Source organism: Balaenoptera borealis (genome assembly GCF_965194805.1).
Source record: "Balaenoptera borealis genome assembly, chromosome: 16".
Lineage (NCBI taxonomy): Eukaryota > Metazoa > Chordata > Mammalia > Artiodactyla > Balaenopteridae > Balaenoptera > Balaenoptera borealis.
This window is the reverse complement of record NC_138872.1, coordinates 25,980,821-26,008,229: the sequence shown is the minus strand read 5'-3', so window position 1 is coordinate 26,008,229 and position 27,409 is coordinate 25,980,821. Positions and strand designations below refer to the sequence as shown.

Below are 27,409 nucleotides of genomic sequence, written 5' to 3'. Positions count from 1 at the left end.
AACTAGGGCTTCCTGCCAACATCCATAAGTGAGAAATATTGGAAACAGATCCTCTAGCCCCAGTCAAGCCTTCAGATGAGTGCAGCAGACACCTTAACTATAACCTCATGAAAGACCCTGAGACAAGAACAACCCAGCTTAGCCCCTCTCAAATTCCTAATCCACAGAACTTGAAAGAATAAATGTTCACTGTTTTAAGCTGTGAAATTCGGGGGTAATTTGTTATGCAATAGTAGATAACCAATAGACTCTTTTTTTGGCCCTGTGGTTAAAGGTCTGCTCTTCTCTAGGGAAAGGGGCTCCAGTCCTGGGTCTGCTCCATCTTGGGACTACAGGGGCCACTACAGCACCCACAGGCCAAGGTACAAACCACAGACACTGGGCCAGGCTGCCTATGTACTCACAGGCTGTTTATTTATCCGAGACTAAGGATGAGAGAGAGAGGATGAAGAGAAAAACCAGATGCCTCAAGGTGGTAGAGCTGATGGGAGAAATGAACAGAAAGGCTCCCCCTCTTTCTCTTGACACAGACCCCAGGGAACTCCAGCTTCAGGTGGGGCCTCTGGGGACAGTTTAGGGGCCCCTAGGAGGCCTGGCAGTTGTCAGCTAGGGTCAAGATCCCCAGAGGGGCAGGTCCCGGGCTCGGAATGGCTTCTGCGTACACAAAATATCTCTCCACAAAAGGCACTGGTGTGGGTGGGGTGAGCAGCAGGGAGGCTACCACGTCACCGGCAGGATCCACTGTGTCCTGAGTCTGGGTCCCAGCCTCTCTCAGGGGCTGGGTCTCTGCCTCCTTGTTCCTTTCCTCTCCCTTCCCTCAGCCCAGTGGTAAGCAGGCAATCAGCGGAGGGCCAGGTCAAGCCATGTGGTGGACACCCCCTCTTCAGGGCTAATGCATCTGACGACCTCTAGGCTAAGAGCCCCAGACGGGTGACTTTGGCCGAGAGGAAGGAGTGGATGATGAAGACCATTGTTTTGGGGCATGAATGCAGGTCCAGCTGCTGCAGGGTGGACGGAGAGAAGGGTCAGGAGCCCCATCCAGCCTGGGCCCCAGGACAGCATCACCCCCCAGCCCCTCCACTCACAATCTCTCCTTCAGTGCCCCCGAAGTCCAGGAAAAGGAGACTGGCACCATCGTCCGAGGACATCTGCAGCTTCTCAAAGGGTTGTCGGAGCAGCACAACTTGGGCCGCACCTGGCTCAGCCGCCCACAGTGTGAAGCCTTTGTCAATATGCACAGAGAGGCTGCAGGGACGGCCGTTCCATGTGCAGGCTGTGGGGAGGGTGTGGGCACGGGCACAGCGACACCTCAGAGACCGCAAGCCCTACCTCCAATCCCCACTGGCAGCTCCAAAAGCGGAACTTGAATGCCACTGGAGATGGGAGGCTCACTGTCAATGCCATTTGTACACCCACCCTGTACAGAGTCACCCACACTCTGAAATACAGAAGGATGAGCAGGCAGAAAACCTATACCCCACTGCCAGCCCCACTGCCAGCAGCAAAGGTAGAAAGGGGGAGCTTCAACTCTGCTTTGGACAGGAGGCCCACTCCCTATAAAGGCATCAGCAGACCCACCAAGCATGGCCTTTGGAGACCCTAGAGGCCTGTAGACTTGCCCAGTTAAATGTGAATTTCAGATAAGCGATGGATCATTTGGACATACTTAGACCAAAAAAATATTTGTTGTTTTACCTGAAATTCAAATCTAAGTGAGTGTCCTGTATTTTTTCTGGCAACCCTACTCCAAGTGCCATCTCTCATATCCTCACCAGCAGAGTCACAAAGCTGGCACAAGAAAACCCCCGGGAAAAGAGTCTCACTACCTACCAGGGCACCTGCACATCCAAAACAGAGGGCCCTCAGAGACCCCAAATCCCACTCTCTCTCCCCCTCCTGAAGCACCCTAAAGAAGGAAACTTGAATGCCCCTGGGGATAAGAGGCTCGTTACCAGAAAGGCACTCCCAGATCCACCCAGCCCACCTGTCGACACCTCCTGCACACCCTCAGCAGCCCGGTGACAGCCATCCACCAGCTGGCGGGTCCAGGCAGCCAGCTCCTGCGGTGACTCCACGCTGAACAGGTGAGTGTCCACACCGTGGCGCGTACCCGTGCGCAGGGCAAAAGAGAGCTCTGCATCGTAGGACAAGGAGCCCTTGGAGGGGCCTGAGTGCACCAGCCTGGGGGCAGGGGGCAGAGGGCTAAGCATGAGGCCTCAGGCAGCAGGGAGGTAGTTCTGGGCCACAGGGGTGGTTACCTGGGAAGGGACCCTGCGACTCCTTTACCACCTAATGTGGAGACAGGACTTCCAGACAGCCACTGATTGACTCACAGGAGACCATCTCCTGCCACCCTTCCCCTTGCCCCCTCGGCTCCAACCGTTCTGGTGTCTTCAGACACGCCAAGCACACTCCTGCCTCAGCACCTCTGCTGTTCCCTCTGCCGAGCACACTCTTCCCTGATTACCTGCATTGCTCTCTCCCTCACTTCCTTCACACCTTTGCTCAAGTGCCATCTCCTCTGAGAAGCCTTCCCTGACCTCTCTGTCTAAAACGGCACCCCTCCCTATCACTCACTAGCCTTACTTTTCTTTATGGTACCAGAAGTTATAATTACTTTTCACTGTTTCGGTTGGCTTTTGTCTTTTTCTCCAGAATATCATCTAGGGTACAAATTTTTGTCTAATTGTTCGCCACTATATTCCCAGCAACTAAAACAATGCCTGACATATAGTAGGTGCTCAGTAAACATTTGTGACCTGAATTAATGAATCACTTAATTAGGCAGGCAATTCATGACCTGCTTATCCCTAGTAGGCAGCAGGCTCCTGACACGTATGCCAGAGCCCAGCCCAGAGTGAGGAGACATGGACAACAAGGGCCCAGACCCCGCAGCTTGATTCTCACTTGCTGCGTAACCTTGGGCAGTTCAATGCCCCTCTCTGGGCAGCAGACCCCAGAGTTCTGTCCCTTAGCCCTCTTTGCTCCTCACTCCACATACTTTCTCTTGTAGCTTCATTCCCCCTTGGAGCTGCTTCTGATACCCAGTCCCCTACTTTGCAGCCCTAAACTACAGACCCACAAGTCTCCAAGTTTCCTACCCAAGCTCCCTACCTGTCCCTCACACACTTTGGACTCAACTCAGCGTCTTGCTCTGACCTCCCCCCTTTGCACTCCCACCCCCAGTCCCACTGCTCCCCCAGACACGAGCTCCGAACCTCCCGTCATCCGGACACCTCCCTCACCCTCCCCATCTGGTGAGTACTAAGCCTGGTTAATTTTACCACCCATGTGTTTTCCAATGCAAATGCAGCCTTTCTTCTCCATCTGCTGCCTCCACCCACCTCCACCAGCTCTCCTGCATGACTGCTCCCATCCCCCGCCTCCAGCGTATTTTCCAGGTGGCAGCAACATGGATTCTTTTAAAACACAACCCAGAGCCACCTCACTCCCAGGCTAAAACTCTTCAACTCTGCCCCAGCTCTTAAGATAAGGCTAACATTCCCTAACCAGCCAATAGAGGCTCCACGAGATCAGGCCCTGCCAACTCCCTGCCTCATTTCTCTCCATTTCCTGCAGAGAGTCTACACACTGGTTATAGCACACTCACAGCTCCATGAACGTGTGAGAGCCCTTCATGCCTCTGTACCTTTGACTATGTTGTTCCCTCTGTGTGAGATGCTTTTCCAGCCTTTCTTAAATAGCAAACTTCTACTCATCTGTCAAAGTCCAGCTCAAATGTCACCTTCTTCCCAAAGACTTCCCCCACCAGGCCAGGTAGAGTTAAGTGGTTCCTACAACTCTGCGTCGTAAAGGCTGTTTCTGGGTCAGTCTCCCCTGCCAGGCTGGGGACTCCCCGAGGGCAGAGCCTCTGGGGACTCTCTGTCTCCTGAACCACACAGCACAAGGTTGGGCAGAGTAGGCATCAATGAATGAGTGACTGGTGGGACCTCATATCCTTCTGTTCCAAGCCCCCATTTTACAGATGAGGAAACCAGGGCCCAGACAGGGCAGAGACTCGCTTCAGGCCACGTGGGGAATAACTCAGGGCAGGATGGGGCTGGAGTCCCCAGCTTCTGAGGTCCATCTAAAGCATCACCCCCCAAACTCCGGGTGGGACACACAGTCCTGCCTGTCCGCAGATACCTGGTGGTGATGAGCGGGGCAGTACGGGCCGGCCGGCTCAGGGCCTCACGGGTCTGGGGGAGACAGCAGTAGAGGAGCAGCTCCTTTTCAGTCAGCAGGGCCAAGGTGGGTGCTGTGCCCCCACTGGGCAGCTGCAGGGGGCAAGGCAGCAGTGAGGAGGGACGGAGAGGGGAGAGGTCAGAGGGCCAGGGCGGGGTGAGGCAGTGAGGGGCAATGGGATTTGGGTCAGCTCCAGGACAAGGGAAGAGGGGGGAGGACAGGTCCCGGGCCCTGCAGGCACCTGCTCAGTCAGCCAGCCGATCTGCTTGATGTCCTGGCTCCCGACTGTGCTGGTGGCTGACAGCAGCGCCTGCAGCTCGTCCTTGACCCAGGGCATCAGAGCGTTGACCTGGGCTTGGATGGCAGCTGCCCACGACCTGGCGCTAGCCTCATCCTTAGCCCTCAGGAAGAGGGTGTCCCGGCCATCTGCTGAACAGATCTCCAGATACCTGCAGGCACAAATGAGGTGGAGGGGAGGGCCCGTCCACTGGGCTGCAGGTACCCAACCCTGAAATCTGGCCCAAGAAACCCCATCTACCACAAAGCCAGAAGAAACCACAGGGGATGCCCATGACAGAATCAGGAGCGACACTCACTGCAGGGCTCCAGCCACAGTTGTTGGAGCCTCATGGGGCTTATCTATCTTATCTAAGGATAGGATAAGAGACTATCTCACACACACACATATAGGCATATACACACAAATACACACACACCCAAACATGTGTGACGGGGGCCAAAATTATCACTGTGCAAGGATTCATGATTTTGCCCTGTCCTTCCTGGTTTCTAAGGAGAAGGACTGTCTTGCTGGGCCATCTCCCAGGTTCTCCTTTGTGGTGCAGAACCAAAGTAACGCACTGACGGGGTAGGGGTGTGGACACAGCAACTGAAGAGGCTTAGTAGCCTGAGATGGTCTACATAAAAAGAGGTGGGGGGCGGGGGAACTTCCTTAGCAGTCTGATGCTTAGGACTCCACGCTTCTAATGCAGGGGGCACGAGTTCGATCCCTGGTTGGGGAACTAAGATCCGCGGTGTGGCAAAAAAAAAAAAAAAAGAGCTGGGGAATGGAGAAGGGAAAAGGGCGGGGAGATAAAAAGCCACAGAGGTAAGTGTGGGAAAGGTTTCAGGGAAGTACAAGAGGAGTTAGTGACAGGGAGAGGACTTTCAAATGTTCTGTGGGGCATTAAAGATTCACTGCCCTTTGGCTTTTCCGTAAACAGTGAAGTGGGGCAGAAACTGGAGAACGGCTCACACACATCCGTTCCAATGCCCTCCGCCTCTGCCTTCCTCCACTACAGAGCTCTCTTGCAGCTAGCCCTGGCCATCGACCCAGTTCTGACCGATGAGAGAGAGAAGGCTCTGGGGAGGGTGTCCCTTCCTAAATGAAAGGTAAAGCGTTTCCAGCTGTGGTAGTTAGTTTCCAAAGGTGGCCTCCACCAAATTCATCCCTCCCTATACACACGGTGCACCTCTCTCATCAAGAGGTGAAGCTTCTTTCTCCTCTACTTGGCCTTGTGACTTGGTTTGACAAATAAAATGTGGCAGAAGTGCCGTTCCGGAATTCCCAAGCCATCATGAAATCCAACTAGCCCGAGGCCACCCACCCTGAGGAGAACAAGCTAGCCATATAGAAAGGTCATACTGAAAGAGGAATGCTTAGCCAGCCTCTAGCTGTTCCAACCACCCCAGCTGGCACGTGGGTGAAACAGCCATCTTGGACTTCCATGCCCAGAAATGCCACATAGAACAGAACTGGCCGGCTGATCCAGCCCAGATTACAGAATTGTGAAAAATAATAAACTGTTATCTTCTAAGCCACTAAATTTTTGGATGGCTTGTTATGCAGCAATAGAACAAAATACCAGGAGAAAAGTTCCTTTGTCTCTTGCCTTCTTCCTGTCTGGAATATGGACACATGCTTGGAGATGCAGCCACCATCCTGCTTCCAGGAAGAAGAAAATCCGCAATGAAGATGGCAGAAGGGGAATTCCCTGGCAGTCCAGTGGTTAGGACTCCGCACTGTCACTGACGAGGGCCCGGGTTCAATCCCTCGTCGGGGAATTAGAATCCCGCAAGCCATGTGGTGCGGCCGAAAAAAAAATTTTTTTAAATAAAAATAAAAAAAGGAAGCTGGAAGCCTGATGCCTTGAGGGCATTCTTGAGCAGCAACAGCAGCCTACACAGCTGACTGCTAGACTTCTTTTTAAACATGTGGAAAAATTAACTCCTCATTTATTAAGCCATTTCGTGCTGGGGTTTCTGATACTTGCAGCCCAATGTAATCCTAACGCTAAGTAAAAGTTTGAAATATTTTTCATTACATTTTGGTTACCAGATTGTGTTCCTTTGACTGGGATATTGTGCTGATATGGAAACCCAGTTATATTCAAGTTACACATATGTGCACAAATCAGGCACATGTACATACATGCGTATACACATACAAATATTAACACAAACACACAAACACATATGCACAAATCTACACCCCTGCCCGTGCAAATGCTCACATATACACACAAACACTTGCATTTAAATGCCATCTACATGTACACACACGTAGAAATACACATACACACATGCTTCAGGTGATGTCTGGGATCAGGCTGGGATCCACAATTAACCTAAAGTTCTATGAGTCTCAGGAAGGACTGATACCACCTCACCTTCACCCAACACAGAAGGCCCCTTTAGTGGAGCACCTGTAAGTGACCTGTGAATCACTAGTTCTTGCCTCATGGGGGCAGGCTGGGGCTGGGGCACCAACTAGGGCCAGGAGATATGGATGCTGAACATTAATCAGCCCTTCAGGGCAACGCTGGGCATTGGCCTGGCATTGAACCTCAGCTGTAACTAGGACCCACAGCACAAGCCTTTTATGCCCAAGCCACACACACACCACCCCAATACTGCACACCGCATTTAATCAACATAGACTGCATTCACCACCATCATCACTCAAGCACCTGAAGCTTCTGAAGCAGGGAGGGCTACCTAGAATGAGGCAAGCTCCATCCCTTCCAGGTTGTGTGATCTTGGGCAGGTTACTTCCTCTCTCTGTCCTCATCTACAAAATGGTGGTGAAATAATAGGACTTTGCCTGTAGGGTTGCTGTGAGAGTTAAATTAAGTTGTGCGTGATAAACACTCAGTAATGTTGACTGGTATCAATCTTATCATCGGTGTTAAAGGCTGCGCAGATGTGAGGGATGGTAACCTTCCACGGCCCTGACACAAACGTTACCAGATATCTCAGAACCTCAGCAGAGTTGGAAGAGACTTGAGGGGATCACTGAGTCCGATATCCTTGTTTCACAAAGGGGAATCTAAAGGTTAGTGAAGAAAAGGGACTAGTTCAAGGAGAACCAAGACTGGAATCCAGGGCTCCTTCGCAGACCAAGTTCCTCCTCAGATGTGAACTGCCCAGAGGAAGAAGAGAGAAGCAAAGAACACCATCATCCCCATAACTTCACCCTTGCATCCATTCGACAAACATTTCTTAAGCACCTACTATGTCTGTGCATCATGCTTGTCACTTTGCAACACAAGGGAATCTTTCCTTTGGCCCCACTACCTAACACAAGGGCATGTCTGTCTGAGTTGCACCCTACATCAGGCTTACCTGGTCTCTGGGTCAGTGGGGGTGCACCTCCTCGAGACATATGCCATCTTCAAGGACATGTGTTTGGCATCACGGAGGTCCCCGGGTGGGAGGCCAGGGGAGGAAGGCTGCCGCTGAAGGGGTGAGGCAGGAGGCGAGTCCCAGCCAACCGAGGTCCCACTGGCAGAGTTCTTGAAATATGGTGAGACCTCTTTCATGTACTTGACTGGTTAGGGGAGAGGTCAGCAGTTACCACTGTGACATGGGCTCCCACGTAGCACACATCACAATTGTCACTAATTCATTAAAAGTTTAATTTATGTCCACTATCACTATCCTCCTCTAGGCTAAAGTCTCAGACAGGGCAGCATGGTAGAAAATTCTGGATGCATGCCAACATCCATTCTCTCACTTTTCCCTTGGTTTATAGACACATGGCCACTTGGAAGAAAGACTGCATTTCCCAGCCTCCTTTGCAGCTAGGTGTGGCCACATAACTAAGTTCTAACCACATAAGTTTAAGTGTTTAGAGCTTTAGGATGGCTGCTTAAAGGGAATGGGCAACAGCTGCAGCAAGGCAGTGAGAGAGCACCGGGAGTCAGAAGATGTGACTGCTCTGCCACTGTCCCATTGTTTGCCTCTATCTCTTCAGTCTTCTCATCTGCAAAAAGGAGGGGCTGCATGAGACAGTCCTGTGGTGGAGGCTGCTAATTTTCCTCCAAGATAGTGATAAACTTCCAGCTTAAGACTTCATTTTCTAGGTTCCCTTGCAGCTATAAGTGCCCATGTGACCAAGTCTGGCCAATAGGATGAGAGCAGAAGAGATGTGTGCAGCTACCAAGTTCTGCCCATTAAAGAAAGGGGCATGCCCTGGTCTGGGAAGATCCCACATGCCACAGAGCAACTAAGTCCGTGTGCCACAACTACTGAGCCCACGTGCTGCAACTACTGAAGCCCACGCACCTAGAGCCCGTGCTCTGCAACAAGAGAAGCCACCGCAATGAGAAGCCCACGCACCCCAACGAAGAGTAGCCCCTGCTCTCCACAACTAGAGAAAGCCCGTGCGAAGCAGTGAAGACCCAATGCAGCCAAAAATAAATAAATAAATTTATTTAAAAGAAAAAAGAAAGGGGCACGCCCTTCCTTTCCCTGTCTTTTCCCTTGACAGGTTGAGCTGGCTAGAACACAGACTGGTGGGGCATCATCTTGACCAGGAGAACATGAGCCACACTCTAAAAGGCTGACTAACAAACAGAAATAAATGGATGCTGAGACTTTGGACTGCCACGTCAGACTTGAACTGTTACCTAAGAAAGCAAGGAGCTTCTATTATATTTAAGCCATAGTATTTTATGGGGATCTGGTTACAGCAGCACAACTTGTATCCTAACCAATATAGATGTCTAGAGGCCCTCTTAGCTCTGACCAGTCATCGCTGAGTGAGTACAGTGGACTCCTTCTAGAATAGCATTGTCCAACAGAGACAATGATTTCTATGATTATGAAAATGTTCTCTATATACACTGCCCAGCACAGTAGCCACTAGCCGCATGTAGCTATTGAGTACTTGAAATGTGGCTGGTACAAAATTCAGAGGAACTGAACTTTTTATTCAGTTCCTCTGCCCAACTGACCCATAAAGTCATGTTCTGATATGTGATCCTGCTCTCCTGGCTATGCTAGCTGGACCAGGGGTCAACCCCTTACCCACACTAGGCTACCCAAATTGAGACTGTTGAGAGATCCTACACTAATGTCTTGAACACACTTGAAAGCTACAGGGACAACCACCTTCTGCAGTGAGGACAGAGAAGAGGAGAGAGCTGATTTGTAGGGAGAGAAAATCAGTGGAGATGCATGTTGAGAGACAGGGGAAAGCCCTGCCAGGCATCTGCTAACGTTCTGGCTTCTGATACTCCTCATTTAGAAAGTCGGACTGCCATCCCAACAGGAGTTATGATATTTGCAACCAAAAGAGTCTTGATTGGGGCCTGGATTCCATGCCTTTTGACAAAAGGAAGATGTCAGTAACAAAGGGCAGCTAGAAGTGAAAGGCAACGTAATGACAGGGTTGATCTGAGAAGGCTTGGTGGGAGAAGAGTTTCAGAGACAAGTCAGTTTTCTTGAGCATCTAATATGTGCCAGGTGTTGGACTGGCCCTAGGTAGGACTGGGATGGTAAACATGTGACACTTGAGCTACCACTTGTTTATCCCTTGCTCAAGGAAGCCATCACAAATCAATCATAGTGTTCTATGGCAGCCATTACCAATCAATTAAAGCTAACTGATAATAAAACATTTTGGCATTCTTACTCTATCAATTAGTTGAGTTTGGCTGCAAATAATAGAATATATGATAACAGTGCCTTAAGCAATAAAGATATTTATGATTTCATGTAACAAGAAGTCTAGAGGAAGGCAATTTCAGGATTGGTTCAGTGGCTCAGTGACATTGGATCCTGGATAGGCATCTCTGCCATTGGATCTCTGCCATTCTCTGGCCTTCCCCTCATGACCACAGGATGGCTGCAACAGGCTCAAGCTAATCATTCCTTACATGACAAAACCCAAAGCAAGAAGGGAGGAGGCAGGGAGAAAAAGGGCTGTCTCCTCACATCTCCCTCTTATCAGAGAGGTAAATATTTCCATGAAGCCTTATATCTCATTGGCCTGACTGGGCTGCATGCCAACTTCTAGCAAATCATTAGTAAGAGTGAATAGTCATGATTTATTTAGACCAATCACAATTCAGCCTCTAGGGCTGAGCATATTCCCACCCAATTAAATCAGGCTCTGGTAGCATGGAAGAAGGGGAAATGGTTGGAAGGCAGACAACCAGTAGTGTCTGCCACATCTGTCCCAGCATCTGGACTGTTCCCAATTCTGATGAGCAGCAGTCTCCTCATCTCTAAAATGAGCTGCTAGAAGGACAGTGTGTACATCAAGGTGGTTAAAAGTCTTGCCCAAGCACTGGTCTCTCTTCTCCCAGCCAGGCTGGCCCCTCTGCTGCCCTACTGAATAGTACCTATGCCTGCTAGCCCTTGGGCAGCCTCTCTTCCTCTCCTCTCAGCCACCTCTACCCCCATGGCCATCTGGCTTGCTAGACATCTGATGTCTGCAGTCAAGGCCCAGTCAGTATGCTCTGTCTGTGAGCGGACAGACCAGGAAGGGGTGGGGAAGCAGTTCTTGGTCCAGCTCCCTGGAAGAACCACATAAGAAGCTATTTCTGTTGCAGGAGACTGCCCCTGAGGTTCAGATAGGATCCAAGGCAAACAGGGGTGAAAGTGAGAGGGAGTTACAAGCCCTATTGGGGTTGGAAGAGAAGTTATATTGAAAACAAGAGCAGATTGTTTAGAAACAACTAAGCTTAGGTCTGAAGATTGGGAACTAAGACGAAAAATGACTCATCCTCACCATTACAGCAATGACTTACCCCAGGATTATGTCTCAAGGGGCGATAGAGGTGGGACACATCACAGCCTACCTGACAGCCAAACCATTCCCCTACTTTTTTTCTCCTTGCTAACAGAACCCAGAGCCCAAAAGGCTGGGCTTCTCCCCAGCCCAGGGGGAAAATCTTGACTGGTCAAAGCGAATCATGATCATTCCATCCCTCTTGCTTGTGATTAGCTTAGAAAGGGGCAGATGATACAATTCTGTCCAATGAGCTGTGAGGGAAAATATACTCCCTTCCCTTCCTCTCTAGCCTTCAGAAGTTGCTGGGAGGGGGGAGTTGGTCCTAAAGCGATGGTAGTCACTTTGACCCCAGGATTGGGGTCCACACACTGAGGATGGTGAGTCCTTAAATTAATCTACCCTGGAGCCATGCTGACTTTACGTATTCTGGAAGACACATATTTTCTTCAATGTTTAAACCTCTTTGAATTGCGTTCCTGTTACTTGCAGACAAAAGCATCCTAACTAATACAGCACCCACCCATTCCCCCCCACTCCGACTCAGGCTGCAACTGATATATCTCCCTACTATAATTAACTACGTCCCTCCCCTGCTCCAAGCCATGCTCTGGCTCCCTGCACTCCTCACCCAACTGCACGGCTCTCCAGGACCTGAGCCCTGCCTACCTTGCTGGCTCTACCTCCTGCCACATCCCCAATCTCGCCCTCTAATCCAATTATACTGACCTCCTCAGAGCTCTCAGAAGCTGTAGGGGCTTCCAAATGCCTTTAAAAATGCAGTTCTCCCTGCACAGAATGCCCTTAGTACATGGTTTGGAGACAGGCACTCTAGGATTTGAATTCCAGCTCTGCCTAGCTATGTGACCATGGACGAGGTAATTCACCTCTCTGGCCCTCAACCTGCATAATGATGTCTACCTCAGAGAGACGTTAGAATTAAATAAGATGATATAAAACATATGACACAGGTTCTGCCCACACTTAGAACTCTGCTGTGATTTTGTGTGTTGGGGCTGTCTCTCGCACCAAACTGGGAGCTCCTAGAGGACAGAAACGGGGCTTGATTCGCACCCAGAGTTAGTGCTCTGTGAATGGAGAAATGAACGCCAGGGCAGGACAGGTTCGTTCAGCAGGAGGGAGAAGGTGCCTCAGCCCAGGAGGTCCTGGCTCAGCTCAGACATCGCCCTTCTAGGAAACCTTCCCAGATACCCGCTCTGGAACCTCCACGCCCATCACCTCCGCAGTCCCCTAGATCCCACTTCCCTATGTGTCCATGTGGGAGTCCGTGTTCTCCTCCAGGCTGGGAGCACTGTGAGGGCAGGGACCTTGACTGACTCGTCTCTGTACCCCCCAGAATCCAGCAGGGATCTCCAATGCTACGTGCTCAGCAAATGAACGTTTGTCAGCTTTGAAGCCAGAGAAACTACTAGAGGCCCTGCTCACCCAGGCCATTCCAGAAGTGGGTCCGCCTTCTCCTCTCCCACAGGAACATGCTATAGATGGACAGCACACCAGCTGGTGTCTGAAACAGGGCTTGCATTTCACCAACCAATCAGCCTGTCCCAGAGTGGGGGTGGGGTGCTGGGGCCCCCAGAGTGTGGCCATAAATAGCCCAGCTCTGAGGCCTCCTCCCTGCTCTGATTTCTGCCTGAGTCACCCAACCAGGCAGGGCGGGGCTGCCCAAAGGCAGTGGCCTAGAGAGCTGAGGGCAGGACCATGACCCTGTGGCCAGCATTCTTGAGACCCCAAGGATAGATCCAACTGGTGTCCACACCCTCCCCAGCCAAACCTCTGGCCCAGGAGCCTGGTAAAGCAGATACGTGGGCCCTTCCTCCTCAGGGAAGCTGAAACAGACACAGGACACCCTGCCCCTTCCAGAGGCCCCAGCTGCCAGCTCTGCCAAGGAGAGAAGCCAGCCCTGACCCCAAGGAGCCAGGAATAGATTCCACTAGAAATGCAAGGAACAGAGGCAAGGCAGGACCATTTGCCTGGCCCAGGACAATTGGGAGGGAACATATGTGTTGCAGAGAGAAGGGGATACATCTGTTCTGGCTCAACACAGTATCCCCAGTACTTATCCCAGTGCTCAAAAAATGTTTATGACTGAATGTCTTGGCTTTGACACTTGGCTGAAGCCTGTCCCCTAAGCTCAAGCTGTTCCTTGTCTGTTCAGTGGGTGCTCATTTACTTGCCCCTGCCTGAAATTACATGATCTATCCATTTGCTTACTAGTCTACAGCCTCTCTCCTCTAACCAAAATGTCAGTTCCATGAAGGCAGGGACATGTTTCCTTGCTTATTAGGGTATCCCCAGCATCAAGAATAGTACCTGACATATACCAGGTAATCAGTGAATAAGAAATGTGTTAAATAAATGAATATTGACAAGCCTGGGGCTTCTCAGGATGGAGACAACATTGAATTGGGCTCTAGAGTGAGGCAGGCTTGGGTTTAACTTCCTTGCTCTGTGACCTTGGACAAGTGACTTGACTTCTGTGAGCCTCTATTTCTTCATCTTTGTAATGGGAGTAAAATATATCTATCTCCTAACATACTGAGATTCAATACTTGTAAAGCACTTTGTCCTGCCTGGCATAGACTAGGTCTTCAATAAATAGCAGTGTGGTTATTATTTCTGCTGCTATTCTTAGTATGACAGTATAAGGGGATGAGCACAGGATGTCGTGACAGACAGACAGACAGACAAAAATTTCAATGCAGGCCCTGACACTTACTATCAGGCCTTGGCAAGTCCCACGGTCTCTCTGAGCCTCAGTTTGCTTGCCTATATAATTGGCACTCATATGTCAGCTTTCTGAGTAAGGCATTGTGAGGATTCAAGTCCAAGCTGCCCACCTGCCCACCCAGGATGTTGTGGAGAGGACTTGGCATTCCAACGGGCTCTGGATGATCTCTGAGGTCCTGCTGGTCCAGCAAGGCTGGACTATACATAGTTCCCAGCCACTGGCAGGCCTTGCAGCAGAGCTGCCTGGATTGCCACACTCTGGGGCATAAAATCTCACCTTCCACACCCTTGTGCAGTATAGGGGGCACCATCTATCAAGATCCTAAAGGCACATGAACACTTTGAACTTGCAATACCCTTTGCAGGAATCCCCTTCAGATAAATGTTCACAGGTGCATAGAGGGGTCATGGCATCATTGTCTATGGCACAAGAGGCTAGGAGCAACTTGAATCCCATGAATAGGGGCTGCTAAATACAAGAAGTGAGCTCGGGACTTCCCTGGTGGTCCAGTGGTTGAGAATCCGCCTTCCATGCAGGGCACGTGGGTTCGATCCCTGCTGGGGGAACTAAGATCCCACATGCCGTGGGGAAACTAAGCCCACGCACCATTTCACAACTAGAGAGAAGCCCGTGGGCTGCAACAAAAGATCCTGCATGTCAACAAAGATCGTGCGTGCTGCAACTAAGACCCGATACAGCCAAATAAATAAATTTTTTTTTTTTTTTTTTTTAAAGTTGAGTTCCTGGCAGACCACTCAGTCCCGTTCACGGCTATATCCCCAGTGCCTTACATCGAGTCTTGGCATAGAGCAAGGGCTCAATAAATATTTGTGAGACGAATGTCTGAATCCCAATAATGGGATATTATGTAACCATTTAAGAGAATGAGGACTTCCCTGGTGGCACAGTGGTTAAGAATCCGTCTGCCAATTCAGGGGACACGGGTTCGAGCCCTGGTCTGGGAAGATCCCATATGCCATACAGCAACTAAGCCTGTGCACCACAACTACTGAACCTGCACTCTAGAGCCCACGAGCCACGACTACTGAGCCCGCGTGCTGCAACTACTGAAGCCCACACACCTAGAGCCCGTGCTCCGCAACGAGAAGCCACCGCAATGAGAAGCCCACGTACCACAATGAAGAGTAGCCCCCGCTAGCTGCAACTAGAGAAAGCCCGCACACAGTAACGAAGACCCAACGCAGCCAAAAATAAATAAATAAATTTATTTAAAAAAATAATAATAATAAAGAGAATGAAACAGAGTTACATGTGCTGAGTTGGAAAGAGGTCCTCAACTTGTTCCATGATAAAAACAAATATGGAAACCTTTCTCTGGAAGTGTGTGAAAATATTAGCCACGGGTGATATTAATCTATGCGAAGATAATTGCTTTACACTCTCCTGTTTTGTTTTGTATTTTTTTAATTAAGCATATATTACTTTTCACATTTTTTTAAACTCTATTTTTCAAAAATATACCGCCAGGGTCTGGGGAAGGGGCGGCAGGTGCCATGTTGGGCCACAAAGGTGGCAAGAAGCCCCTGAAGCAGCCCAAGAAGCAAGCCAAGGATATGGACGAGGAAGATAAGGCATTCAAGCAGAAACAGAGGAGGAGCAGAAGAAACTTGAGGAGCTAAAAGCGAAGGCCCCGGGGAAAGCCCCCTGACCACAGGTGGAATTAAGAAATCTGGTAGGGACTTCCCTGGTGGGCCAGTGATAAAGAATCCGCCTTACAATGCAGGGGACACGGGTTCAATCCCTGGTCAGGGAACTAAGATCCCACATGCCGTGGGGCAACTAAGCCGGCGCGTCACAACTACTGAGCTCGCACAGAGAGCCCACGTGCTGCAAACTACAGAGCCCACGTGCCCTGAAGCCTGCGCACCACAACTAGAGAGAAGCCCGTGTGCCACAATGAAAGATCCCACATGCCTCAACGAAGATACCGCATGCCGCAACTAAGACCCGATGCAGCCAAAGATAAAATTAAATAAATAAATAAATAATAAATAAATCTGAAAAAAAGGAAATCTGGCAAAAAGTAAGCTGTTCCTTGTGTCTGAGGCAATGATGATCCTTAATTCCATTCCTGTTTAAACATCTGGATTCTCTGCCATAACATCTGTTGCCACCTATAGCTAGAATGAAGTGTTGTCTTGGAACATATTGTACATTTAAGAATAAACTTTTGTTAAAAAAAAAAAAATACACTGAAAAAAAAAACCATATGTATATCTACACACTACCACATTCCAAACCATCTTAGCCAGGATTCAAAGATAAAGCCCTCATCAACTCAGGAAGCCTACTAGGATCTTAGTAATGGGAGAAAGAAGCACTTATTGAGCACCTACTATATACCAAGCATGAAAGCTCAAATCTCACTAACACATCTTCACCTAATCAAACCAACTCAATGAGACCGATCCATTGTTAAACTGCCCAATTTAAGAGTTGAATAAATTAAATAAACTGAGCCTCACAGAGATGACATGACTTGCAGTGCAGTATAAATATTTAAGAATATGGGTTTTGACATCTGATAGATCTGACCTCAAATTCCATCTCTGCCCCTGTGTGACCTCAGGCAAATAGCTTCACCTCTCTGAGTTTCAGTGTTCTCATCTGTACAATGGGATGAATAATGTACCTTGAATCATAAGGGTGGTTTTGAGGATGCAACGAGAAAGCATATGGAAGGCACTTAGCACAGTATCCAGCACACTGTAGGTGCTCATTAAACAGCACACATAAATCACTATTATTAACATTCTTATCATTATCATTATAATTTCCTCCACCACCACCAGCAGCCAAGCTCACATAGCTAATCGAGGTCAAAACCTGCCTCCAGAGCCCCACAAGCATTTTAATCAAAGATCCAGGGAACAGGCCAGGACTGAATTAAGCCAAGTTTTGTCTGTGGGGAATCACATGGCCCTAAGCCGTATGTGTGTGCAGTCAAATTAATGTTTTCTTGAGAACAATGATAAGAACAACAGGTCTTTGCAGCCATGGGAGGACTGGGCGGGGGCTCCATTCATGCCTCTGTTCCCAGGACAGGAGTCCCTCAGGCGCCTCTCAGGCACAGCATCACTCGGCTAAGCTGCATGGAGTGGCCTCAAATTAGCTGCATCCATTAATAACATCCCACTTTTGATAGTGGTGATGTATTGAGCCAAATTTCAGGCAGGACACCTGGCAGTGTCCATCTCCCAGGGAATGAGATGGCGGGGGCCTGGCCCTGGAGTTCTGAGGACTCACAGTGGAAACTCTCAGGAGTCAGTCAAGCCCAGCTTGAGCCTTGAGCCCCATCTTAAACATTTAGGAAAGTCAACTGCAATTGAGGTTACAGGCAAAGTAGAAAGGGTCAGGGATGTCCCCTAGGTGATCATTCCCCCCAAACTCACCAGCATCTAATGTGTGCTGGGCTTGGTGCCAGGCTTGGGGCTCTGAGGCAAACTACACATGATTCCTGCCTGCAGAGACCTTCAAGTTTACTGGAGAAAACAAAAATGCTGCTGCCGATGTGATGATGACAAAGGTTGACATTTATCAAACGCTTACTGTGTGGAATTGTGCCATAAACCTCAAATGCATTGTCTCATCCTTATAAATAGCAAATAAAATAAATGAGTGCCTACTTATGCACACACTGGTCCCAGCACGTTACATGCATTATTTTTTTATGTTGCAAACAACCGTGAGAGGTAGGTATTATCCAAGGCAGAGTCAATAGTGGCCTCTGCAATCAGACAGACCTAGTTTTGAATTCTGAATCAGCCAATTTATTAGTTGTATGACTTGAAGAAAGTTATTTATTCTTAACAAATCTTGGTGACGTTGTCTGTAAAACGGGGATTATAGCAATTCCTACTATTCTCTGTGTCTTTTACGTACATGCTACTCTATGCCTGTATCTTTTAAAAGCCTGATCTTTGTGTGGGGTGAACCTTCTCTACTTTGTACAAAGTACTAAAATTGCCTTTATTCATTTTTGTCCTTTAGTATTATTTTTTAATGCATCACAGGCTCCCTGTTGCCTGTGTCTTGTCAGCCTCACTGGGGGTGGAGGGAGGGGAGGCATTTGGCTGTCCCTCCCTTTTCCCCCAGGCCTGGTCTCCAAGGGCCCAGGCTGGCCCTGCTTCCAGATCCTTGCACACAATGGGCCTCTCTAAGCAGCAGACAGAGGCGTGTTGGCTGTCAGCTTGGGCCCAGACTCTGGTCACAAATACATCGCTATAGCTGAGAATAGGCTCAAGACACTTGTGCAAACTCCTGCCCTCAGAGAGGAAAAGGTCTAGAGGGCAGGCTGGGGCTGCTGACACCCAGCTGTGCCCCTGACTTAGGCCAGGGAAGTAGGGTTCTGGCTGGCAACTGCAGTTTGCTAGTGACATCTTTTCTTCTAGGATGTTCTCAGGGAGCTCTGTACCCATCAAGCCCCATACCTCAGGAAAGATGCCCAGCTGCCCTGCCAAGTTCACATCCAAAGGACAGGCCATGGGCCCTTGGAGGTGGTCTTAGAAGTGGGATGAGGGTGGGGAAGTTCTGAACAATGTGACCAGTGATTGGGTGCTAGGGAGGAACCTAAGCCCAGAGAGGCTTCCAGGAGCTCTGGCTCCAGACTGGGGCAGCTGCCCAGTCTCCACAAACTCCCCCAAATCTCAAGGACCAGTCACAACCCAGCATCCTAGATCCCTCATGTCTTCCAGGCTTTTCAGATCACCCGTGCGATTCAAAGAGTCTTGACCCCAGTGCTCGCCCCCACCTGTTTGTTGCCTTGGATGGAATTACCTCCTTCTACAAGCCTGCGGAGAGCAGCTCAGAGAGAGACTTCAACTAAGAAAAAGCTGGGAAAAAACTAACAAGAAGGCTACAACCTCGAGACTCCTCCTTTTATTCAAACCTGCTTAGGTCAAACCACCACCATCTCCCTCCTGCTCATGGCCCCAGCCTCTTTGTTGCCATTCTGCATCTACTGTTGTCTCCCTCCAAACCAGGTTGATGCTGTAAAGCCCAGAGCTGACCATGTGAGCCCCTGCTGAAAACCCTTTAACCGCTCTGTTTCCCTCCAAATTCCTTTAGTCTGGCACTCAAGGCCCTGCAGAATCTGTCAGTCTGAATAGCCCTCTCTTTCTCCATTCCCTTCCTCACACCTAGGCTCAGATAAAGCTGAATTACTTCCCAGGCAACTCCCCAGGTAAGTCAAGTCATTTCACCCCTTCATGGTTTTGCTCACACAGCTCCCCTTCCTGGAATGCCCTTTCTCCACCCCATACCCACATCTGCTTATTGTTCATAAAGTGCCAGCATCCCCTCCTCCAGGAAGTCTTTCCTGACCACCTGCCTCCTCCAATCCCTGGGCAGACCCCATCTCAGCACCTATGACAGGATGGTGATCTGGTAGGTTTGCTCAGCTATCTGCCCCACGAGACTGAGAGTCCCCTTGAAACCACTGAGTAGAGCAGTACAAAGGGAGGAGGAGAGAAAGAGAAAGCAGGAGAGGGCTGTCATCCAAAAGGGAGGAAAAATACCAGAAGATTATAAACAACTTTATGCCAAGAAATTTGACAACTTAGATGAAATGGACAAATTCCTTGCAAGACATAAATTACCAAGAAAAGAAAAAAAACAGATCATCTAAATTGCCTTATTAAAGACATTAAAATCGGGAATTCCCTGGCGGTCCAGTGGTTAGGACTCCGCACTTTCACTGCAGGGGTCCAGGGTTCGATCCCTGGTAGGGGAACTAAGATCCCACATGCTGCACAGTGTGGCAAAACAAACAAACAAACAAAAAACCTTTCTATAAAGGTAGCTTCCCTGGAGAATGCTACCAAACATTTAAGGAGGAAATAATACCAATTCTATATAAATGCTATAGGACAGGAGGGGAGTCACTAACATTTATAGAGTGCCTACCATGTGCCAAATCCTATGCTGGGCAAGAGGCAGGCCAGGCTCCATCCAGCAGCCTGGGGCAGCGTTTGCCAAGGAAAGCTCTTGCCCTATGAAAAGTCTTAGAGAACATAAGTGCTGGAAACCCTCAGTCCTGGGATGGTATTTCTCTTCCCTACTCTACGTGCAGCAGACATTGCTAATCAATTCCAGCTCCTTTCTGCTGAGTCCAGATAAGACCTCCCGATCTTTCCAAATATGGAACTCTCAGTAGCCACCAATGAAGCTAACACTCAAAATGAAAGCTGTTGGTCATCTCTGATCTAGCTTAACCCCAACAGATATGAAAACTGAGCCCCAGAGAAGAGGGTCTTGCCTAAGGCCAGATTAATTACAGAGCAGACAGGATTTTAGACGCTGATTTTTAAATAGCTTGTGTGGAGAAGATAGTGTTCATATTTTGTCTCCCCAACTCACTGGTGGGCTCCTTCAGGGAGGGCCAGGTCTGCTTTAGCTTCTGACCCAATGCTCCGCAAATCAGGTACACAGCAGGTCTCTGGAAATGCTTCTTGGCTTTAGTGAGGAAGGAATGGAGTAAATGAGGTAGAAGCCTTGGGTATTAGCCCCGAAACCAGGAGGCGCTTCAAACGTCTAACACTCAGAGATGCTACCCTCTCAGAATGATCCACACTGAGAAGCCAGATAGAGACATTCTTTACCTAAAGAGGAGGAGGTGAAGGGGACCTTGGCGTGGATTAGAAATGTGTCTACAGTAGAAATTTTACCATCCATGGACTAAACTTTCAAACAGCAGAGACTAAAAGAGTTTTTCAAGTCAACCAAAATATGACATTTTGATGAATTTCAACAGTTTAAACTGCATTACTGGCTATAAATATCAAAGTGATGAGGCATATGGCAGGGAAAGTCTCCTATATCCATATCATTAATGTGTGATCTTTTTATTTAATTTTGATGTTAAAATATGATTGATACACTTAAGCTTTTAGGGACCAATATTGCAGAGTCAGCTTTCAGTATATATTTTAAAAACGCAACAGTAGCATTTAAATAGACACACAGTATATTTAAATAGATAATAAAATGTAAAAATAAAATAAAACAAAACGATAGAGAATTTAGGTCAAGAATGCCAAAGATCACCCAGGGATCCAGAGCCTGTTTGTCTCTGTGGCCTCTTGGAGACTCCTTCGGGGACACAAAGGCAACCTATCAGGATCTGGGCCTAGGGCTCAGCTCCGCAGCTTCACTGGCCATGGCATTCTCCATCAGCCCCCGCCACCTCCGTGTGCCTGTTCTGGGCCAGGAGCCAAAGACACATTCTTCAGGCCCCCATGGCTTCCGGAACTGACAGAGTGGAGTTTTTTTTGGGTTTTGGTTTTGGGGTTTTTATAACGTCTTTATTGGAGTATAATTGCTTTACAATGTTGTGTTACTTTCTGCTGTATAACAGTGAATCAGCTATATGTATACATATATCCCCATATCCCCTCCCTCTTGCATCTCCCTCCTACCCTCCCTATCCCACAGAGTGGAGTTTGATGAAAGGGCTGAGCAGAGCACAAACCTCCTGACAGAGCTGGCAAAAGGCAGAAGTGGGACCACCCCAGCAAGAGACTGTAACAACCTATGGGAAACTGAGGCCCAGAGAAAGCCAAGGTCTCATCTAAGACCACACAGCGACGGGATAGTGGAGGGGAGCCACCAAGTCCCCCCCCCACAAAATAATACTCCCCTCTGAGTCTAGCTGGAAGTATTTGATGTCCTGCTACATAAAGGCCAAGTCCTCTCCCAAAGCAAGATGGGTCTCAGGGTTTTAGGAGAACTCAGAGTTGAGAGCTCCCCTGGTTCCTCAGGAAAGAATCTCAGCCGCCCCTTCGCCAGTCCCCACCCCTCTCTTCCCGAGTCACTCACTGGGTGGCAGATCCTGCCTGCCATGGACCTTTTGTCCTATTTCCACAACCCAGTAAGGCAGAAGTTACATCCCTGCCCTACAGATGAGGAAAGTAAGGCTCAGGGGAATGAGGTGACTCGTCCAAGGCCACAGAGCTAGGGAGTGGGAGATAGGAAATGAAAGCCAGGTCAGCCTGGCTCTGGGCCAGCTCTGCTGCCACCACCCCTGCTGTCTCAAGGCAGATCCCCAAGTTCTGTTTCTGTTTTCAACCCTGCCCACCTCCCAGCCCCCAATGCTTGAGGCCTGGGGAAGGTAGGGAAGAATTGAACACCCCTGGAGTCCCCAATGCTTACCCTCAAGCACCACCTCTTTGCCTGTCTTCTTTAGGACTTGCACCGCCTCATCATGGGTGGCAGAGGAAAGGTCTTCCCCATTCACGGACAGGATGGCATCCCCTACAAAGAGGGCCTCCGTCTGGTCGGCTGCCAGGCCCTTGAAGATCTTGGAAATGAGAATAGGCATCTTGTTCTCTCGGCCCCCTGCACAAGCACGGAAAGAGGAAGAAACTGAGGCAGACACTCCAACACTTGTGAGTCACATCGAGGCAAAATTACTTCTGAAGGTCTCTCACTGTGTCCAACCCAGTGCTGGGAAATGGGGAGTGGAGAGTAAAGAGGATCTCAGAAAAGAGCCTGAGAAGTTTAGGACACTAATAATACTTACAAGTCATTTTCTAGATTTATAATGTTGTAATGGATCTTTTGGTTAAATGTTTTGGGTGTTCACCAGTGTTTGAGTAACTTACAAGGTGCTTCAGTAACTTCTTTTTTTAATTTTATTTTGGATTTTAAGCGATTTTCCCATAATGGGGAAACCCATTGATAGCCTCTAATCAAGAATAAAGATAGAAGTCAGCTATTGCTATGGCCACAAAGGATCTCTTTAGCAATCAGAAAGCTTTACAACCTAGGATCCAGGCTAGAAACCAAGGTCTTAAAGTCTAGAGATTTCAAAAGCCTATTTGGGGACTTCCCCGGTGGCGCAGTGGTTAAGAATCCGCCTGCCAATGCAGGGGACACGGGTTCGAGCCCTGGTCCGGAAAGATCCCACATGCTGTGGAGCAACTAAGCTCGTGCACCACAACTATTGAGCCTGCGCTCTAGAACCCGCGAGCCACAACTACCGAAGCTTGCACGCCTAGAGCCCGTGCACTGCAACAAGAGAAGCCACCACAATGAGAAGCCCGTGCACCACAACAAAGAGTAGCCCCTGCTCGCCGTAACTAGGCAACTAGAGAAAGCCCACTTGCAGCAACAAAGACCCAACGCAGCCAAAAATAAATTAATTAATTAATTAATTAAAAAAAAAAAAAAAAAGCCTATCTGGGACTTCCCTGGTGTGCAGTGGTTAAGAACCCGCCTGCCAATGCAGGGGACATGGGTTCGAGCCCTGGTCTGGGAAGATCCCACATGCCACAGAGTAACTAAGCCCGTGCATCACAACTACTGAGCCTGCAAGCCACAACTACTGAGCCCACGTGCCACAACTACTGAAGCCTGAACACCTAGAGCCCGTGCTCCGCAACAAGAGAAGCCACTGCAATGAGAAGCCCACGCACGGCAACAAAGAGTAGCCCCTGCTCACAACTAGAGAAAGCCCACGCACAGCAACAAAAACCCAATTCAGCCAAAAAAAAAAAAAAACCTAATACATTTTACCACATTGCTTTATTTCTAAATTCTTGAATGTCCTTTTAAAATCAGAAACAGTAATAACAGTAATAACACCATGCTAAGTACTTTCAATCTTGTCTCGTTGCATCTCCACAACACCCCAATCACACAGGCATGCTCAGATTCCTACCGGGAAAACTGAAGTGTGGAGAGAAGCCCCTTGCCCAAGGTCACCCACCTGGTTAGTGGCAAAGCCAGTATTTGAACCTAGGTCTCCTGGCTCCAGAACCAACACTCTTAACTCTATGGTAGACTGCAAGTCAGGCCCTCACGTATCACACTAGTGCTCCATCCTCAAAGATGAGGAACAAGTGGCCCAGGTCATAATTCCAATGTCACCCAACAAATTGGTGGCAGAAGTAGGACTGGAATGCCTCTCCAGACCCCCACACAGGCTCAACAGTTTGTTCATTGCACCACACAGAGCTTGAGACCTAGGAAAGGAAGGAGTTTCTATTCATATCTATCTGCCTTCTTCTGCCTGAAATTAGGGACTTCAGTTCAGTTTGAATCCATGATTATTCTTGGATGCCTGGGCTGGGCTGGACCCTAAAGGAAAGGTCAACATGGCAACGGGAGCCCAGTCTCCATACATGAACAACTGAATGGAGCTGGTACTCCCCCTGACACCTCCTAAAAGTACCCTTACTCCCACCTGGAAGTATGAAGCTAGGAGGTAACTTTATGTGACCTTGGAAAGTCCCCCTCCTCTCCAAGACTCAGTTTGTCCATCTGCAAAATGGAACACTGTATGAACTCTAAGTTCCTTCCTGTTTTAACACATTGAGTGTACAATTTCTGGATTGATCTGTTGCCCTATCCCATGCTGGAGTTTGAAGGCAAAACTGGTGCCCACTCCCTGGCTTTCCCATTTTCCCCTTTTAGATCCCTTTGGTTGGCTGCATGGAAGTTTGCCCTTCCATGGGGAAGAACCGACTCCTCTGGACACTCTCTAGGGGCCTGATAATTGAGGTTCAAATCCCAGCTATGTCGCTCACTGACTGTGTGATACTGGGAAAATCATTTTACTTTTCTGAGTCTCAGTTTCTTCACCTACTAAATGAGGATTATGCTTCCTACCTTTTAGTACTTGTTGCCAGGATGAAGTGGATCATGAGCCTAGAGTACTGGGCACAGCACTTGGCACACAGTGGTAGCCAAGTCACCACCATCCCCACCCCTTCAGGAAGGAATGGTGAACCCAGCAGCTGGGGTGTGCAGGTTTTTTAGCACTAGGTTAGTTACTTCGGGAGTCTCTCGTGACCTCTATTCTTCCTCTCATCTAACAGCCATAATTCTCCAGGCACCTACTATGTGTTGGCAGGGTGAGTACTTTGGACTCCTGTTTTCATAGAAACATCCCAATTCTACCATTACCCTCATTATATAGTTGAGGAAACTGACGTCCGGAGATGGGAAATTACTTGTCTAAGTTCACACAGCTGATTCTGGACTTCAGTCTGGGCTGCCCCCTAAAGAAAGCTGTCAGTACTGGGGGCTGAGAGCCCATCTCAATCCTGTGGAAGGTGGAAATGGTCAGATCAGGAAACTCAAACCCAGCTGTTAGGGCTCTTCACCTAGGTCCACAGCCTTCCTAGGTCCTCAGATTTCTAGGTCCTTTCTGGCCCCCTGTTTGTGAACCCAGCCTCCAGCTAGTCTCCAATCTCCCCACCAGCCATGCTTCCTACTCCAGGCCTTACTCCTCCCTCCCACCTCGGTTGTGTCTTGAAGACTTCCCCCTCCCTGCCCTAGTCGCACCCCAGGCCTCAGTCTCCTTTCTCCATCCTTTGCTCTCCTGGGGTCCCTGTTGTTGTTCTTGATGGCCATGCAACCCTAGACTAGGCAACCAGTCTCAGATCTCTTTGCCTCCACACAGAACTCCCCACCCACGTGTCCTTGGTGAGTCCCCAACGCCCTCCACACCTGTGCCTTCTGACTGAGACCTCAAAGCCCTCTCCGACCTTGGTGCTCCTGGTGCCCTCGGTTCCCTCTGTTCTCTCAGACGCCCTTACCCCCAGACAGAAGTCAACCAACTCCATGTCCTCAATACGTTGCCAGCCCCCGCGACCTCTGCGCCCTCGGCGGTCCCACAGACACCACGACCCGTGCCCTCGGTGGCCCCGCGCCCACCTTTAATGCTGATACCCAGCCCGCCGGCGTCGGCCTTGCGCACCGTCACGCGGCGCCGCTGGAGCAGCAGCGCCTCAGGCAGCGGCGGGGACTTGGCGCCCGGTTCGGCGGCGCCGTTCAGCTGCGCGGGCTCCGGCTCCCGCTGGGCACCGGGCTCCGGGCCGGGATCGCCGTCGGCGGGGCTCACGGTCAGCGCGTCCTCCTCTAGACTGAGCAGCACCCGCTGCCACCGGTCGCCTCCAGCCCCCGAGCCCTCCCCGGCGCGCAGTTCCAGTAGCCCGGTGCGCGGGGCACGCCTGCCTGACGCCATCTTCGCCTCCGAGCCCCCGGGCCTCCGCGCTCGCCCTGCCCCGCAGTGCCCGGCCAGCTCCAACCCAGCACCTAGGGCGGAGGGCAGGAGGGGCCCGGCTGGGCCAGCCGCCACCCTACCACTGGCCTCTGGGGGTGGAGCCTCGAGGGGCGGGGCTATCTATGGGTGTGGCTAACGGTTAGTGGCGTGGCCACAGGCAAGCTAGAGAGGGGCTGGGGCGGGGTCCAGGAGCCGAAGGATACGCTGTGGGTCTACATGGGGGTGGGGTCATAAGGCTGTCCGGGCGGGGCCACGAGTTAAGGCAATGAGCGGGTGAAGTGGGGTGGACGGGGCCATTAGGGGGCGGAGCTTCGTGTCAGGGGCTGGACCCTAAGACCCTGTGGAGGAGACTGCACCCGCCATGGCCGTCGAGGGCCGGCGCCGCAGCTCGCCCACGTGGGAGCACAAGAAAAAGAGATAGAACCGTGGATCCTGGTGCGAGGCTTTGGGCGTTGGGGTGGGCTGCACATGGCGGAGCGCTGGACTCCAGGGACAGGGCTTGAGTTTAAGAGGTAGACACGAGCTGAGAGGGACTTCGCAGGCAGGTTGCTAGCGGAGGAGATTTGAGGGAACTGGTTTCCCACGGTGGGGCTGGAGCTTTGGTCTGTGGGCGTGGCTTAGTGTGGGGCCTGGTGTCTAACGCTGACAGGCTCCGCCCCCTGGGATGAACGCGTTGCTGGCTGTTTAGGGCTTGGGGAAGGGGTGAACACTGTCCCCACTTCGAAACTGGAAGGGAGTTTAAGAGATTAAGCCCCTGTTCTGTTCACAGTCGAATACGGAAAAGCCTGAAGTCCCACACTGGCCAGAGAAGAACCCACAACTCCTGGTGTGAGGGAAGAAGGCTGGAGGGTGGAGCTCTGGGTCTGGGCCTCTGGAGACCTGGTTTACGAACCCTGCTCAGACATGGTGTGAGCTCCACATCGACCCTGGTCCCGGCACTTCAGTTCTCTAGGCCTCAATTTCCTCATCTGTGAGATGGGGGTCCTAATAACCCCTACCTCACAGGGACTGTGTCAGGATTAAATCAATGGGGAAATATACTGTACACTGTGAATCTTATGCAATCAATATAATCACTTTTATTGAATGCTTACTATTGGCCAGGCTTAGATCTAAGCATTTTCATGTGTTTTCTCAACTTTACAGTAGCTTCGTGGAGTAGCTACCGTTACGAACACTCCCATTATACAGAAGGGAAAATTTCGATTTAGAAGATCTAATCGGCCCGGGTCACACATCTGTAAGTAGGGCAGAGCTGGGATTCAAACCTAGCTTGTTTGACACTGGTGCCTGGGCACTGACCCACTCTGCTAGACAGCTGCCAAACACACAAGTGAGGTGTGATCATTACCAGAAAAATCCCATCACTTTGCACATCTCAAGCAGCCCTCATCTCTGCCTCTTGTCTCCATCTTCCACTCCTACCTGG

At 49.9% G+C, this 27,409-nt stretch overlaps 1 protein-coding gene and 1 pseudogene across 3 annotated transcripts; one reads left to right on the top strand and one right to left on the bottom strand.

The window, feature by feature from the left end:
• Positions 1-392: 392 nt before the first annotated feature.
• SNTA1 (syntrophin alpha 1) lies at positions 393-26,066 on the bottom strand. Of its 2 annotated transcripts, none has more exons than XM_082358878.1 (8): positions 25,632-26,066; positions 22,122-22,307; positions 7,810-8,014; positions 4,427-4,634; positions 4,147-4,277; positions 1,985-2,202; positions 1,086-1,273; positions 393-1,001 (listed from the first exon to the last, which is right to left on the bottom strand). In XM_082358878.1, exons 1-8 carry the CDS (start codon positions 25,939-25,941, stop codon positions 909-911), a joined length of 1,539 nt encoding a protein of 512 aa, XP_082215004.1. In that variant the 5' UTR covers positions 25,942-26,066; the 3' UTR covers positions 393-908. The 2 variants fall into 2 exon arrangements, with proteins under 2 accessions (XP_082215004.1, XP_082215005.1); XM_082358879.1 differs by having other exon boundaries at positions 1,985-2,181; positions 25,632-26,064.
• On the top strand, positions 8,025-16,839 carry LOC309612781 (annotated as a pseudogene). The gene has a single exon. The product of its transcript is annotated as an uncharacterized misc_RNA (transcript).
• Positions 26,067-27,409: the final 1,343 nt, after the last annotated feature.

Bases quoted from the DNA above. Each gene is read 5' to 3' on its own strand.
- SNTA1 (XM_082358878.1), bottom strand. From the start codon at position 25,941: ATGGCGTCAGGCAGGCGTGCCCCGCGCACCGGGCTACTGGAACTGCGC. The intron at 8,015-22,121 runs GTAAGCATTGGG...TCCCCTAACCAG, and splicing joins CAAAGAGGTGGTGCTTGAGG to TCAAGTACATGAAAGAGGTC. The intron at 2,203-4,146 runs GTATCTGCGGAC...CCTCATGCTTAG, and splicing joins GCCCCGCTCATCACCACCAG to CCCTCTGCCCCCTGCCCCCA.